Source organism: Triticum aestivum, chromosome 5A, assembly GCF_018294505.1.
Source record: "Triticum aestivum cultivar Chinese Spring chromosome 5A, IWGSC CS RefSeq v2.1, whole genome shotgun sequence".
Classification (NCBI taxonomy): domain Eukaryota; kingdom Viridiplantae; phylum Streptophyta; class Magnoliopsida; order Poales; family Poaceae; genus Triticum; species Triticum aestivum.
This window is the reverse complement of record NC_057806.1, coordinates 199,509,907-199,526,129: the sequence shown is the minus strand read 5'-3', so window position 1 is coordinate 199,526,129 and position 16,223 is coordinate 199,509,907. Positions and strand designations below refer to the sequence as shown.

Below are 16,223 nucleotides of genomic sequence, written 5' to 3'. Positions count from 1 at the left end.
TAGCCAACATGGCTGGATTTTTATTATGGTTATCAATAGCCAATATTATGGATGGAGGTCTTCAAAGTCGCTTCAGCGCAATGGTTATTATTTTATTAATGGACATGATTTATTTTTACAATGGAGGGAATAGTCCCGAGTCGCTACAGGCTTACGACCCGGCACTTGGGGGCTACATTATTCAAATTGAAATTACATTGAATATGCAAGTCCCATGTCACTGCCAGCATGCACCATGGCACTTGGGGGCTAATGCAAAGTCATTTTTTGCTCAACTTATTGAAGACCCGACTCATCACATTCTAAATGAGTCGTCCCTTGGGGGCTACCAATTGCTCGTGTTGAAAATTTAAGGTACACAAGCCTTAATCTATTATATTGAAAGATCCACTACTCAGTTGGTAGAGTATAAAGCTCTTAACCTTGTGGAAGTGGGTTCAAGCCCCATGGTGGAGATTACATCATATGATGTTATTATCAATGAATCATATACAAAGTCACAGCTCAGTAATATCTTACTGAGCCGGCCCTTGGGGGCTACACGTTGCTGCTCAAGTTTACATGAACATATCTACAAAGTCCCTTCTCATTATTGCATAAAAACCCGGCCCTTGGGGGCTACACTGGTTGAAGTTTTTATGAGCATAAAGCAATTACAACTCCCAAGTTGTTGCAAGCATGACAAACCGGCACTTGGGGGCTACATGTGTGGAATATTCAGTTTATATGATTGAGGGGAACAAACCGGATTTCTTCAAGGTTGCAACGCTTATATTGGAGCAAGTCTTAAGTTATCACTATGTTCTCCTCTTAAGACTTGGGGGCTACGGGTATTATGCATATAAAGGAGAAACGTCTTCAAATTATCAGTTTTGAGCAAATCAGGAAGATCAATTATATGACCCGGTATCAACAACAATTATGGCCCGACATCGTCTGTTTTATAACCCGACAATTTTGGTAATGATAAACCGGCAAGTTTTACCTCTTCAAGCCGGCTAAAAGTCAGATGAGTATTTCAAGACCAATATTTTTTAAGCTAGCGCTTTGGAAGCCGATTCAAATGGATTATTTTTTACAATATTTCTCTACAAGAGACCAATGCCAGCAAATTGACTCTGAAGCTGGCCTATTGACCCGGATTTCTCAAAAGAAGTATCTGGATTTTTTGCATTCACAAAGTTTGAACATATATACTAAAGGATATTTGCTATGAGTTCATGGGCATGTATCAAAAAGGAAATGACAAGGATTTAAAGATGATCGGGTACCGACTTACAAGAATTTTTAACCCAAAGCACAACTTGTCAAAGTTGTTCTAGTGTTTATTTTGCAGGATCAATTTAACATGGATAAATCCAAATTAAACTGGGAGCTAATGTCAGAGATATACCCTGCAGTGGAACCCGGCCGGATGTTTGACCGTTGGACTTGGTGTTTCATTGGTAACTCGCCAGGGCATTAGCGACTCACGGATCTGGCGGCTCACTGGTGTGATGACTCACGAACCTGAAGACTCATGGGTGACCCGGCGGGTGTTTCAGATGGATGACAAGGCCCAAAGCCCAGAATCCGGCTCATGTTATGATGGGCCGGATTAAGAGGAAAGACATAAAGAATATTCTTCTACAAAGGAAGCAAGACTAGGACTCCACTTGCAATAGAGTAATCTTAATCCTAATAGGACTAGTCATGTAACCCGCCCCTTCAACATATATAAGGAGGGGCAGGGCACCCCAAAGAGGGGACAAGCAACAAGAAACAATCTCTATGGCTAGACACAATTAAAGGGGAGCCGGCTTATGCCGCGACTCTCTCATGAGCATAATGAGATCTAGTCACAAACAACATGTAGGGCTATTACCGGACGATGTTTCTCGGGGCCCGAAGCTGTCTAAATCCTTGTCTTGTGTTGCGTCTCTCGATTCCGCTCAACCTCTCTCAAGCTACTACAAAGATGCGTTGGCCTCACGACTAAGTCCTCACACTAGGACATCTGCCGTGACAATTCCACGACACCGCTGGACACGAATCTGAAAGCGGAAGTCAGCAATCACCAGCTTATTGTGAAGGACAACACTCTCTTCAGGTATCACCTTACAATTTAGGCATGCACGCCTAACTTCTCTTCTCGAGAGGATGAAATCAATCTGGTTAGAGTGTTGACCACTACTAAAAGTCACTAGATGTGATTCTCTCTTTAAAGAGGGTGTTAGTTATGATCATGTCGTAGGCTAGAGCAAAGCTAAGACTTCTTCTCCTTCTTGATTCCTGATGCCAAAGCCCTCATGCACCCCTTTAAAACATGTGTTAGATGTATCCATGTGGCCATTGAGGTCTCTTCCTATGAAGAGCTTCTTGCCAATCAGTACACTCCTAACCATGTCCTCCGAGCCTTCCTAGAACTCCTTTTTGGTGTTCTCATTGTGGCCTACTTGTGGGGCATACGCGCTGATAACATTAAGAACTAAGTCCCCAACTACCAGCTTGACCAGGATAATCTGATCCCCACGTCTCTTGTCGTCTACCACTCCATACTTGAGGCTCTTGTTGATCAAGATGCCTATGCCATTTCTGTTTGCAGTCGCCCGTGTACCACAGCTTGAAGCCGGTATCCTCCACCTTCTTTGCCTTTTGTCCCCTCCATTTAGTTTCTTGGATGCAAAGGATATCAACACTTCTCCTCACCGTTCTATCAACTAGCTCCCGAAGCTTCCCTGTCAGAGACTCTACGTTCCAGCTACCTAAGCGGATCCTCCTAGGCTCGGCTAGCTTCCTTACCCTTCGCACTCGTCGAGTCAAATGCGAAGACCCTTGCTCATTTTCCACTACATCCAGGCGCCGATATAGCGCGCCACTAAGGATGCGACGACCCGATCCTCGCTCACTTGCCCTCGTATCCAGATCAAGATACAACGCGCCACCGGGGGTGACGGCCCGGCCCTTGCCCATTGACACCACACCCGGGTTCCGGTGTGGCGCGTCACTGAAAGGGTTACGCCCCAACGAAAATCTTTTGGGTTTCATCTCCATAAGAGTGGCTGAGTTTTTACGTTGGCTCGCCAAGCCTATCACAACCCTCTTCTTTACCCGATCTTGGGACCGGCTATGTTGAGACAACATAGGCAGAGTTGTGTACAGCTATTAACATGTTAATATATTTTTTACAGAAAATGGTAAAACAGACTTTTTACATGCTTTTCACACTCCCAAGTCGGATAATGTTAATATAGTAGGAGGAGTGCATATTGGCAAATCGATGCAAGCTTACAGTATGTCTTGGCAAGCAATGAATTTATAGTACGATAGAGTAAATACTACGAATTTAGAGTGTCATGTAGCCAATTTTGCCTAGATACCAGGTTCAAACAGCCTCATCTAAAATAAGCAAATTTGTGTTCCAAGGGTTATAATCACTGGTTTCATTTACTGATAGTAATCAACAAAACATAAAATCGGACACTTGAACAATAACATGCACATGATATTAAGAATGTCAGATTGACCGAATCCATTGATATGAAAATTTAAAAATATATCTCTATTCCTAAAAGAGGAGTCATGGTACGGCGGTTGTCCTTTCGTCTCGTTTGGCTTCGTTGCCCATCATCGATCGATAGCTCCCACCGATCACACATCCTCCTCATCCATCTATCTTTTCCATCCCACTAGAAAAAAAAGGTGAAGAAATAAACCAGCGACCCCTACCTAGCCGCCGCACCCCACCCCGCCCCTCCTCTTCCATCTCGATCCAATCTTCCTCTCCCCTCACCATGCCGCCGCCGCCCAGCCCTGGCGCGCAACGAGCTTGCTTGCTCGCACCGATGTCGGCCACTCCACTCGCCGCCTGCTACCCTCGTCATTGCAATGTATCCCTCTCTGCCCGCACGAAACGCCGAGCAGCCACGACGGTACCCACGCGCCTCGGCCATGACAACCTCGATATCCATGGCAAGGTGGCCGGCGGCTGGCGGAGGTCAGGTTGAGCAGCTGGGATTTGGTGGCCGGTCGGCGAGGCACTGAAGGAGGATGTCCCAGGCCTCAGGAGTTCGGAGGCGAGGTCAGGTGGCGGCACGACGAGCTAATGGAAGGGGCGTGAGGGTGCAGACCTGGCCGGAGGAGGTCGGGCCAGAGCCGGGGGGCATAGAGGGCAGCCGGTTCATGGGGGGCCAGGCCTGGCAGGGTGGTTCGCGACCCAAGATCGGCCACAGGCTAAGGCCGACGAGCGAGGTAAATTTATTGTCCGTTTACATAGGGCTAGAGCAAGATCGGCCACATGCTTTGGTGGGACTTATCTGATTCTTCACACAATCTGCAAGCTGTCCAGAGGTTGAATAACACTAGCGATTATCTCTCACACACCAGCAATTTCTCAATATATAGTGCCGTTTTGATTAGATAAGTTTGTGTCGGTTTTACATGGCACTTATCTCTGGCTCACAGACACTTCCATGGACCTTTGCTACTGCTAACAGTCTGTATTGTACACTCCGACGTCCACAACCAAATCAAGGACGGGAGTTTGCGAGGCACTGAAGCACAGCGCAAGGGCACCATCTCCATGGCCAACTCCGGGACCAAGGCGATCGACATTTTCTTGGCTGGTCCATGGTGATTGCTCCCATGTCTCTGTTATTTTTTGTTCTTTACAAAATTTGCTTCTATAATATCATCATTTAGTGAATTTTACCTACCTACACGAGATATGACTGGCGCTTCCCTATTCTCTAAGGTAATGTATCAATTTGCTGCTTAGTTAGGAAGAGGATGAATCATGTTGGATTTGCAGCGAGAGGAAGCTTGTCGACTTGATGAACAGGGTAATGTTTACTGAGGGCGGCTCGGCAAGGAGGAGACCGGATGTTTGTCGTTGACCTACTTTGGAAGTGAGCTTATTTATCTCATCTGGTCGTTGTTTCCCCTTGATTAACTTTAGATGGGGAAGCTTGATCTCATAATGTCCATGGAGATAAAGCGGCTCGGACAAAGCAAAGGAGAAAATACATGCCCAAAACTGTTGATCCTGATTTTCCGACAATAATCACTTCATATGAGATGGCCATGTTTGATGCAAAATTTTCTTGCTAATTATAAGTGGAAGTATGTTGTTGTAGATGAGGTAATGGAATAGCACATGATCTGAATTATTGTTCTTGTAGATGTCTCTCCCTTCCCCATGTATTTACGTGTTGGCCGGATTCTTTTTTCCAGGGGCATCGGTTGAAAAATGCAAAGTGCAAATTATTGAGGGAGTTGAGGCGCATTTCAATGGATAACAAGCTCCTTTTGACTTGAACACCTCTTTAGAATAATCTAGCAGACTTGTGGTCGCTACTGAATTTCATTTTTCCTGATATATTCTCATCCCATGACGAATTTGATTCATGGTATGATTCATTTCCTACCATCTAATCTGCAATTTCTGTATGTGTTTTTTTTCATTTGTCTTAGAATCCTTGAATTAGTTTTGTTTTGCAGTAACTGGTTGCCGTCTCATGCCTTTTCTTTGTGTTTTACAGTTTTATGTTGTAGTTATATATAAGTTACCTGGATTATCCAATGTAACATTTGTTTAGCTTTCAAAGGTTTAGCTTTCTCACTGCCTGGATGTTGTACTGATAGTCAATAAATATATGTATCTAACTGCACAGATATGGCATTTGTCAGGTTTCTTTAAAGTATATTGGTCCTTAATTTGTTGAGATATCAGTTTCCTAGTATAAGCCGAATTGTAGTAACTTGGCTGGGGCACTACACATTTATTAAGAATATATAAATGGCTGGTCACAATAGTGGCATTGCAGGCTAGAACAATTACAACCCCTCATGGATTATTCTAAAAAAAACGAGGTACTACCATCTTATCCGCTTTTCAAAAAGGAAGAATGCATGAACCATGGCAGAGGAGAAAGGACCTCATGTTCCAGAGCAGCCAGTTGTGGTTATACAGCTTTGTATACGGGTGTTCTTTATTGTAAAATTGGGCTGTGTAAATCATAAGGAGCTTTAGTTGATATGAGTATCTGCAATGGCAGACATATGTTATGACATTTCGTCTTCTGATTTATGTTGTGTACCTGACACAGATATGCCATGTCTGTCAAATTGTGTATTAGTTTTTAGTTGAGCTTTAGTTGTACTATTTTTATGTTGTCTGTTAATATGTCGTGTTTGCTATGATGTATGTGGTATGCCGATGGATAAAGTAATATGGATATATTATTTAGAACTATTCAGATGGTCCCTAAACATGTGATATTGCCATCCACTGATGGCGGCGATCGTTTTACAGGTTTGATTTTTCTGGAAGTTTGATGAGGAACAAGAGGAAGAAACTGATGAGAAGAAAAGAGTCCTTGTTGTCTCAAAGCTTCATGCCATTTTGCGTCCACTCCTTTTAAGGGGGGTGGAGGAGGATGTAGAATACATGCTCCCACGAAAGAAATAATCATATATGCTAACATGACTGAATATTAGAAGAAAATCCAGAGTCACTTGATTGAGCAGACATTTGGCAACAACTTGCATGAGAGTGCATATATTGGTGGAGAGAAGAGGAGCGGGCAATGCCGTGGAGGAGAAGACAGTGGTGAAAAGAAGGTGCGGGCTGAATGAAGTGGTGTCAAGGGGAGGCTGCAGTGAGATGTCGTGGAGGGGAGTGATGGCAGCGACGACGATGTGGCGAGGAGAGCAGGCCGGGCTAATGAGAGTCAGAGAGTGAAATGCATTTTTAAGACTAGTAAGCGTGCACGTGCAAATGCACGTCTCAACTAATATATATATAAGAATTAACATACTAGAAAGATATTTTGATTGCACTAAAAAGTACTATTATAAATCAAGAAGACACTTCAATGTATCATCGACTCATTGTATTCATAGAGCCAAAAAATTATAGCGGTATTTCCTGATGAAGCTGATCAATTCTCTCAAACATCCGAAATGTTGTGTGCAGCTTCACTGTTGATGTAGTTGAGTAGGTGCACCAAAAATTGCTTCCTTATCTGGTCACCATCCTGAATGAAAATAGCAAGTCAATCTAAGTTTTTGCATAGTAGAACATAAAATCATGAAATAATGAATATTGACCCTGCAAATTGGTAGATTTAGTTCCTTCGCATTCCATGAGTGCAATAAACTAAAAGCAAAATAATCAGACCAGTTCTTGTAGATATATGCATTATCATTATCTTGAGCGTTAGAAAAACTAAATAATATGCTTTAGTGGTTTGAAAGGTAGTCAGTTGTCTTTGTTTTTTGGAACACGAGCTGGTAATCGACGACGGCAGAAGAAAAAAAGACATCATCCCATTCAGGATTTGCTACTTGGGGTGTGCTTTAGGTATAATGAGATGCACATCTTTCAGAGTTGGAACTCGGTGGGCATCAACTCTCTTGCGCATCATACTAAACACGAGCAAGAAACTTAAGCATGCGATAAGAGAGGAAAGAATTCAGACAAGTTGATTTAATTTGGAAAGGCTTATGCATCACATTGATGCTATAGACTCCATATACCAAGCATCATGTCGAAACCACAGTGAGTACTTACAACATCTTAACATTAGAACATTGTACGCAATATCCCATTGATGTCACAATCAGTATAATGAAACAGAAAATCACATCTAATCCCATAAAAGATTACATTTGCTAAGTGCAATGTCTGAACGGATAGCAGCATATGATTATTCAAGAGGGACATCACTTTGCTAAACAAAAATTGTAAGTGATACAGAAAAATAAGTATATCACAAATATGAATGGAACTATGCTCCAACAAAAGTATAAAACGAATGAATCAAAAGCAAAGGCTGCTTATGAGCTTGTTCATTTAGATTGATACTGGTAGCTAGTTCCTTACGTGCAGATGTATTCTCTTGAGAAACATGACACCTTAAAAACTATACACGGGACACTGTATATTGAACTCAACAACAAAAGTTTGGGTTCTATTAAGTTGAATATCATCAACCTAACTTGGAAACATAAAATTGTTACTGCCAGAGTTCGTACTTCCATATATGTTGTGCCTCCTTTCGTCTTCTCTACAATTGGGTACTCGAGATTGAAGCTGATTCTACCTCCAACCTTTACTGGGACAAAAAAGACCATTTCACTGTCGAGAATTACAACAGTGCTCAGTTTCATCAACTATTCATTTCTCATATTCATTACTCTAGTAATGGTTACTTTGCTCCTAAACTGGCAGTACTCCCACTGTACATGTTTTGGATGTTTTTTGGCTTTCAAAATCGATTGCTGCTTGTGGTGTTATCAAATTTCCAAAAAAGCACCAGCTGCAATCAAGAATAGTACATTACCTATCCACTTTTTTAAAAGGACATTACATATCCACTTAATCCACAAGACACTCCTACAGAAATCAAGTCATTTTTTCCTCTACTAATGTATACAGGAAGCAGCATTTTTTCAGGTTCAGTCATGACTACCTCTTTGTGAGGCAGGTAAGCCAGGAACCCGTCGGCTGCTCTGCTCCCACTGCTGGGGAGTGGTGAGGTGGAACACCGAATGAGGAGGGTAGTGAAGGAACCACTGTGAATTTTTAACATCATAAGATATTTATGTACTGCAAATATTCTGAAATTTGTACACCAGCCAGTATGCACTCTCTAGCAAGCAGCCAAATATTCTGAAATATGTACAGCAGCCAGTATGTACAACAACCAGTCTTCAGGGATAGCTAGCACCCAATGAACTATTTTATGAAAAAACAATCAGTGAATATGATACCGCAATTGTTACCTCTAAAACAAAATCACTAAGTTGTAGTTTACAAATTATGATGCTATACATGTCACCAATTATCTAGCTTCCTACGGCACTAACTTCTTACCAGTTGACACCGAAGCGCCTAGCTGAGTTTTGACACACCCTCGTCGAAGCGCCTAGCTGAGTTAAAACATGGTGCGCCCAAACTGCAGTGCAAAGGAAAAATTCAATCACTTTACCAAAAGGTCGGAATAACTCTGGCAAAAATGATTCCAGTTGTAAAACGTGAATGCTGCTGAACTAACTTGTTTATTTGTAACCAATCTCACTTGTTTTAATACCAGAAAAGTTTATGCATTTAATATAAAAAATACACAACATATGCACAGCCATACATTATCCACCCTAAATGAAGCTTAATTCCACAAAAGGATTATCTTCATCATTAGCATTAGAAAGGGGATAAAAATCTTACATGTAAAGCAACATCCTATGACAGAGTACACGCCAATGAATTATGTATTATTTAAAATTCCTGATAGGACACAAAATAACTTGGTATGAATGTTCATGATATTCATTATGTGATCGAGTGGCGGAAAAAATGGTGTACGAAATGTTAATGGAATACCTTATGTGGACTTTGGAACTGCAATATGATGCAGGCAACGAACAAGTATAGTAGATAAAAATTCTCCAGCTTCCATGGCACCTATATGGTCAAAATAATAACCATGTATTCCCTCATGTGCAGTAACAATAGCATCAATCTGGAAACTTACTGCATCGCTGCGGTGATTCGCAACAGAACCACATGTTTCTTCTTGCGTCATGCAACATCAGTCTCTGCAAATCTAACATATTGAATTTGGGAGCACGCCCATGGAGCGGAGGTTGATGATAGCAGCCGCATCCTCCCATGGGAGGAGTGGGTGGCGACGACGGATCACGCCTTGCCGGCGAAGTCCAAGGGAGGCGGCAGATCCCGCTGTTCAAGGGTGTCCTGCGGCTTCAGTACATGTTGCATCTGACACAACGCAGGAGACAAACCTCCTAGCAAAATGAGCAAATGGTCATTCAATAATTATGATATGCAGAGTATGAACATACCATTTGTGTGTGTGTTGGTTATGTTTCTCAAAGGTGTACATTCCTTGGATCCTAACAGAGCATGTGCCTCAACTGTTAGTTGACCATTAACAATATTCAGAGCCTGAGACTTCTTTTCTTGTCGGGACATACGACGTTTTTCAAGGAATGCTGCTCTCTTCTCATCAGACATTCGGGCATACGATGTATTCTTTTTTGCTTCTTGACTATTAGTAGTGACATTTGCATTCTCAATCATAGACGAGTTCGTTATGTCTTTAAATGGGGAACGATGCGTAGTCATTCCTGGAACTTTGTCTGGATTACTCTTGCTCATCCTTTAGGAAAAACACAAATGTTAAAGAAAAATCAACAAAGTACAGAAAGAGGTGAAAAAGCATATGTAATAATCAGACATTGGAACAGCATGTACAATGTGCGACTACAGAGTTCAGAGTAAGCAACATTGATAAAGTGCAGGAGCCTCAACATAGATAGACGGATCGGAATCATCTTCCCATTATGTACAACTATCCCATTATGCAGTCCACTGCTGCAATACATATGTTTGCATCTGTTTTAACTATGGCACTCTATGAAGCAAGCCTAGAACTGACAGCAAGCCTAGAACTCACAGCAGCAGAAATTAGAAGGCAGTGGTATTGAACATGCGTACAATTAAACCAAAAATTGTCACTGCAACCAGGAAGAATGTGAGGGGAAAGCACCTGCAGTGTGGAGGACCGGCGGTGCCTGTGTCCGGGCGGTGCATGGACGCGGCGGCCCGAGCGGCTGGAGCGTGAGCGTGGCGGTCCGGGCGCCTGGAGCTATGGCGCCGTGGTCCGCCTGGAGCATGGACGGGGCGGCCCGGGAGCCTCGAGCGTGGGCGCCGCGGTCCGCCTGGAGCGTGGATGGGGCGGCCTGGGCACCTCAAGCGTGGGCGTGGCAGACCGGGCGCTTGGAGCGTGGGCGGCAGTCCGGGCTACGCGTGGACGCGGCGGTCCGGCGACGCGTGCAGATGGAGGCAGGCGGTGGCTGGCGGGGAGGGAAGAGGTGGGGCGAGGTGTGGGGCGCTGGGCAATGGAAAACTGCCCCGAGGGCGTGGTCGCGAGAGAGCAGAGGGCAGCGACCTGTTGGTGAGGATGTTAACCCAATGGCATGGTGGGTAATTAATTAACATAATGGCATGGTGGGTAATTAAAGCATAAAACGCATTTAGTATGCTGGAGGGATGTAGACCATCTGATTGCAGGTTTCGATGGATAGGATGATTTGGTTCTCCACCCTCTCGTGCTTTTATAGTGGTAGTAGATGAGAACAGAAAAGAGCGGTTGTTTTTTTTAGGGAAAAGCGATTGTTTGCTATGAGAGAAATGTCACATACCTTTTTATATAGTGAAAATATCGCACACCATAGCAAGTCATTTGTGAAGAATAATTACCAATAAGTGATTTATATGTAAGTCTATAGTTTACTAAAATTGGAATGCGACTCACTACTAAAAAGCACGATCCCAAGCAGGCAGCTGACCAATGAATATATATTCACTTTTGTAGAATAGAGATAAAACTAATGGATTTGGATGATGCTTTGAAAATGTCAATTGACAAATCATTATGATGGATGGACCGAAAACTCTTTGAGTCTTACACAATTGAAAGAGATGCATACAAATAATTGTTCTTTATATAATTTTTGCACGTGATAATACAAAAAGATGTATTTTTATATATGTTTATTTTGCAGAGCATGAGAGAGGTGGAGATGTATTATGTCGATGTTCAAAAAGAATCTATCGACAAGGGTGTTGACGCAATTTTGTTGGAAGGGGCAAAAAATTCACCAAGTTATATATACAACAATACAAGTATATATGCAATTAGGATAAAAATTAAAAGGCCCATGGCAACACACGGGCATTCTACTAGTGTTTAGTAAAGAACATACTTAAAGACTGTAAAAAAATCCAGTTTCAATGGAAAATTATGAAAAGGAAAGCAATCAACAAGGCTTATAAAAATTGAATATCCGCAGAAGAGCCGAGAAATAACCTTGCATAAACATGGTGGTACATCCACTTCCTCTCCACAAAGGAATAACAAAATATGGGCTACAAAAAAGATCAAATTAGTTAAGAAAATAAATAGTTCAGAAAACAATCATGGTGATGCAATCAAAACTCCAACCAACAAATAAATACTACCTCCATTTTTGTATACAAGGCCACAAACCCATATTACAGGTACCAAGGTAGAAATTAATGGCTACTTAAGCCACTGTTGCAAGCTAGACTTTTCTCCTTGCTTGACGTGTTAATTAATGTGTATTTTTCTCTCCAACGCACAACAAGACAACTCTCTCACTCCTTGTTGGTTGATTAATGTGGTGCATGCAAACCAACATTTGCATGCAAGGGGTATTAATGTCCTCAGTTGCTAGTACGAGGCAAATCTCATCAATTTTATCTCGATTGGTGTTAGTGGCCTTGTATAGCTGCAAATTGTAATTTTGATAGTGGCCTTGTATACAAAAATGGAGGGAGTACCATGTAGCCGATCTTTGTTCCAAGGGACGGTAAAGCTTTGCTTTAATAGATACACCTATATGACCTCTTCCCAAGTGGTACTAATGTTCCACGAAAAGAATAGCGACACAAACAAATTGTACAAAAGAAATGTCAGGAACTCAGGATGGATTCAAGTTAACAACACAAATGCAGTAAGCAGTATGCGTAGATACAAAATAATGCTTTAGTGTCAACAGCATAAGACATACAAAAATTAGTAATTGGATGATAATTAGGCAAAGCCAAAACTTAGTTTGCTGATTTTCTGGGCTAACAGGACATTATGTGAGATTACTGGTCACGCCACTAGCCTTTTGAATACAGAAATTCCTAGGGACGATATTAGGTTCCTCCCCACACTTGATGCAAATAATGCATGGTTTTTGCAACATATCGGACAAGACGGTCTAAATATCCTACTTGTTTCTGCTATTTTCCAACCTACAGGTTCGATTCTTTGCCCAAACAAAAGCATACAGCAAGTTGTCTTGCCTTCAGGTAGGGGCATGACAGATTATCAGATGCAAAACGCTATATATAACAGCTAGTAAAGCACGTAACTCATACCAACCCACAAATATCCATCTGCCTTCCCTTTTCTTGCTTTCCCTGCCTATCTCCACACACGATCCATCTTACCCATCCGACCCATTAATATGTCCCGTTAAACGATTTTCACCTGGAAAACTGCAACTGACATGAGAGTGTACAGACAATAGGATGATATGGGCAAGTCTATTAAGCATTGAGCAGCAACTGTGATCCAAGCACTTTGAGGGCGCAAGGCCCTGAGAGCATATCTCATGGCTCTAGATTCTCGAACAGGAACGATAATTTGGTTCCCTTGCAGTGGTGGCATTTATAAGCTCATATCACGCTCTATACAATATTGGTATCCACCGCACTTACGGGGAAAGTAGAACAATGTTTGCCCTTCTGCTAATCTCTTTAAACTAAAACCTGCTTCTCCTCTTAATGAGAAGATGCGACAAAGCCATTTGCGTGTTCTCGAAAAAAAGAACCCCCCTCAATGTGTGACATCTCTCTTAGGATAAAATAGCAAGGTGCAATGTTTATGTACTGATTTATTTTTCAATTTTTCTGTTTTCTATTGAGTATACTATGCTGTCAAAGAGCCTATACGGCTCACAGAATTGGCCCCGAGCCCATGACTCATGTCTATGCCCCTAAACAATTGGCCCTGAAAACCTGAATTAGCAAATATCCTAGAGAGCTCAACACATTTCAATGGATCACTCGTTTGATTTTCATTCTTGAAAGAACATTCAGACACATTTTCATTCTACCAGTACAAAATATGAAATTTGTACGCTTATCGACAGCATCAGATGTGACCTCCTCAATGCTAGTACAGGTAAAAACAAAACGTACAACAAAAGGAGAAGGAGATGAGAAGGGGAATGGAACTGACGTCATCCCATGCCGCGACGAGGTGTTCGGGGGAGAGGCCCTTGGCGCGCTCGACGTCGAGGATGGATCCCAGCTTCTTCGGCTCCAAGGGGGTGATTCCGCTCGCGAACCGGGAGTACCCTCTCCGCGGTAGCCAGCGGGCAAGCTCGGCCGGCGTGGCGGCTGCCTCCGCCGACAGATGTGGCGCTAGAGGGACAGGACAGCCGCCACGTGAGAGGGTGGGGCTCCGGAGTGATCCGGCCGCCGCAGAGCGCAGGAGTCGCAGTGGTAGCTGCCGCATAGCCGGAGCAGCAGGGAGGCTGGTGGTGGTGGTTTTTTTTTTTCCTTCAGATGGTGGTGGAGTGTTTTGTGATTAGGCCAGCTCTTCAATCGGCGTGAAGGAGGCTGATGGTTGCGAGGCGTGGAGAAAGCTGATGGTGGCGGAGCATGGAAGAGACTGCAAGGTCCACGGAGGGAGAACAAGTTAGCTTTGTTTCAGATGACACACAAATTAGAAGAATTAGTTACGATGCCGCCATATCAGTAGTAAAGATGGCGGAACTGATGATGAGGACATGAATCAGACGACATTTTCTTTGATGGTACATTAAAGAAACAGTTAGCAAGTGGAGCAGTAAAAGCTGGAGGGGAAACTAGGTTTCTGGAAGAAGAATCAGAAGGGTACGGTAGCCCGTTGATGTAAGCTAAGTTACTACCCAACACCAAGTTCAGTCTCGTCCTCCTTTCTGTTACAGATTGTCCAGATTCTGAAGAACAAATTATTCGGAAACAAAACATTCGATTTGGCTGGGCCTTAAGCCTGAATATTATGCAAAGAATTTCCTTATGACTGTAGATTGTTCAATTTTGGTTCAGGAATCAGAGACTTTTTTTCTGACTGAACATTATTCGGAAAGAAGCACATTCAGTTTGGCTCATCAGACACTAATTCTGCCTGGGCCTCCTCTTCAATTCCGAATTCATCTCAGTCAACTTAGAAAATCAAAGATGACACACAAATTCATCCATCCATTTATCTATCTAGGAGTATGCTTTTGTTTCAGATGTAATAATAATACTTAATAAGAAGAATATTGGATGTAGATGTTTTGTTTCTATCTAGGAATATAATGGTGCTGGCAAAGAGGATGTGGAAAGTATACATACCCAGCCAGGTGAATCAGACCGACGTGCATGGGATTCATCGATGGAACAACCAAACCAAACCAATCCATGGATGGAATCACCAATTTGTCTCTCAGGCGATGAGTGAGTTTCCTAGACAGAGACAGACAGCGTCTCTATTAGCTGCTGCAACCTGCACCTGCAAAGCAAGGCCGGTCATCACCTCGTCTCGCCTCGGAATTGGAATGGCCGGCAGGTCACAAACAAAGCCAGCTGGAATGGATATGCGCTCACGTACGTATTATCAGCCGGCCGGCACCGCCGCAAGCGTCGCATCTCCATCTACATCACCTACCTACAGCCACCACCAGCCTCACCACCCGGCCTGGGCGGCGGCGGCGACTCCGAAGAGGCAGGGTGCGGGCGTGCGGCTCATGCGTCGTGCGGCGGCGGCGGGTATGTGGGGACGACGAGCAAAGGGGGGCGGACCGGAGGGGAGGCGTGGAGGAGGCTTGTGGCGGCGGCGGCAGAGCCCGCGCTCGGGGCGTGCTTCCCTGACGAGGTTTTTTCTTTTTCTTCTTTTTTGAGCGGTAGGCGACGAGGGTGGTTCTGAGTCGCGTCGCTACGGGCGCCCCTATTTGTCGCTTTAAGCGAGCCAGGGTAGCTCTCGCATCGGGACAGCCCCGGATGGGCCGGCCCAGCCGCGCGGGAGGCCAGCCGCCTGGAGTGTTTTACACACGCACGCACGCACGCACGCACGCACGCGCGCGCGCACACATCTTTATCTTTATCTTTACCTTATTTTTTTTTATTTTTTTTTTACTAATAAAGCGGCTATCGCTTCTGCCCGTCCGTCATTAAAACTGCCCATAAAGTTGCAAATAATTACCCACCAATGCCACCGGTAAGTGAGAAGAACTTTTTTTTTCGCGCTCGCTCATAGCTCAATAAGGGGAGATCCCCTCATATACAATGACCAGGCGAGCAGTGCACTGGTTGGTTCCGTGATCTACCGCGCTAGAGGTCGTGGGTTCGATTCCCACAACCACCCTTTTCCTTTAAAAAATCAATTACTTTTTGAAATTTTCATATCTTTGAAACCCTAACTTTAAATCTGACATGCCATATATGAAAATTCATCAGAAAAATATGTAGATTTCAAATATGCTATTATCATTAATTTTTGAAATTACGTTCAGGGTGCAAACTTAAATAATACCTTCTTTGTATGATGAGATATTTTAGAAATGCATATTACATATGTCCTTATAGATTGGTTGTTTTTGTGGAGCTATCCTAT

General features: G+C 43.3%; 1 protein-coding gene and 1 long non-coding RNA gene across 29 annotated transcripts; one reads left to right on the top strand and one right to left on the bottom strand.

Moving 5' to 3' along the window:
* The first annotated feature begins 3,653 nt into the window (after positions 1–3,653).
* LOC123102783 (uncharacterized) lies at positions 3,654–7,617 on the top strand. Of its 3 annotated transcripts, XR_006449324.1 has the most exons (4): positions 3,656–4,230; positions 4,444–5,119; positions 5,212–5,387; positions 6,293–7,617. It is a non-coding gene; the product is annotated as an uncharacterized lncRNA (long non-coding RNA). The 3 variants fall into 3 exon arrangements; XR_006449325.1 differs by lacking the exon at positions 6,293–7,617 and adding an exon at positions 5,794–6,133 and having other exon boundaries at positions 3,654–5,119; XR_006449323.1 differs by having other exon boundaries at positions 3,656–5,119.
* On the bottom strand, positions 6,846–15,608 carry LOC123102781 (uncharacterized). 26 transcript variants are annotated; one of them, XR_006449300.1, is made up of 12 exons: positions 15,222–15,603; positions 14,966–15,122; positions 13,821–14,255; positions 11,874–13,075; positions 10,551–10,952; positions 9,516–10,160; positions 9,365–9,445; positions 9,209–9,268; positions 8,858–8,939; positions 8,454–8,556; positions 8,017–8,300; positions 6,884–7,016 (listed from the first exon to the last, which is right to left on the bottom strand). XR_006449300.1 is itself a non-coding variant. In XM_044524207.1 (7 exons), the coding sequence occupies exons 3-6, from the start codon at positions 14,097–14,099 to the stop codon at positions 9,726–9,728; spliced, it is 690 nt and encodes a 229-aa protein (XP_044380142.1). In that variant the 5' UTR covers positions 14,100–14,255; positions 14,966–15,122; positions 15,222–15,579; the 3' UTR covers positions 8,959–9,445; positions 9,516–9,725. The 26 variants fall into 26 exon arrangements, 2 of the variants coding, with proteins under 2 accessions (XP_044380142.1, XP_044380143.1); XR_006449312.1 differs by having other exon boundaries at positions 8,017–8,119; positions 8,454–8,939; positions 15,222–15,606; XR_006449316.1 differs by having other exon boundaries at positions 8,017–8,096; positions 8,454–8,939; positions 15,222–15,606.
* Between the last annotated feature and the right edge of the window lie 615 nt (positions 15,609–16,223).

Excerpts from the sequence above, each read along its gene's own strand:
- LOC123102781 (XM_044524207.1), bottom strand. The coding sequence starts at position 14,099 with ATGCGGCAGCTACCACTGCGACTCCTGCGCTCTGCGGCGGCCGGATCA. Across the intron at positions 10,161-11,873 it reads TACCACCATGTTTATGCAAG|GATGAGCAAGAGTAATCCAG; the intron begins GTTATTTCTCGG and ends TTTTTCCTAAAG. Across the intron at positions 9,761-9,843 it reads AACCAACACACACACAAATG|ATGCAACATGTACTGAAGCC; the intron begins GTATGTTCATAC and ends GCGTTGTGTCAG.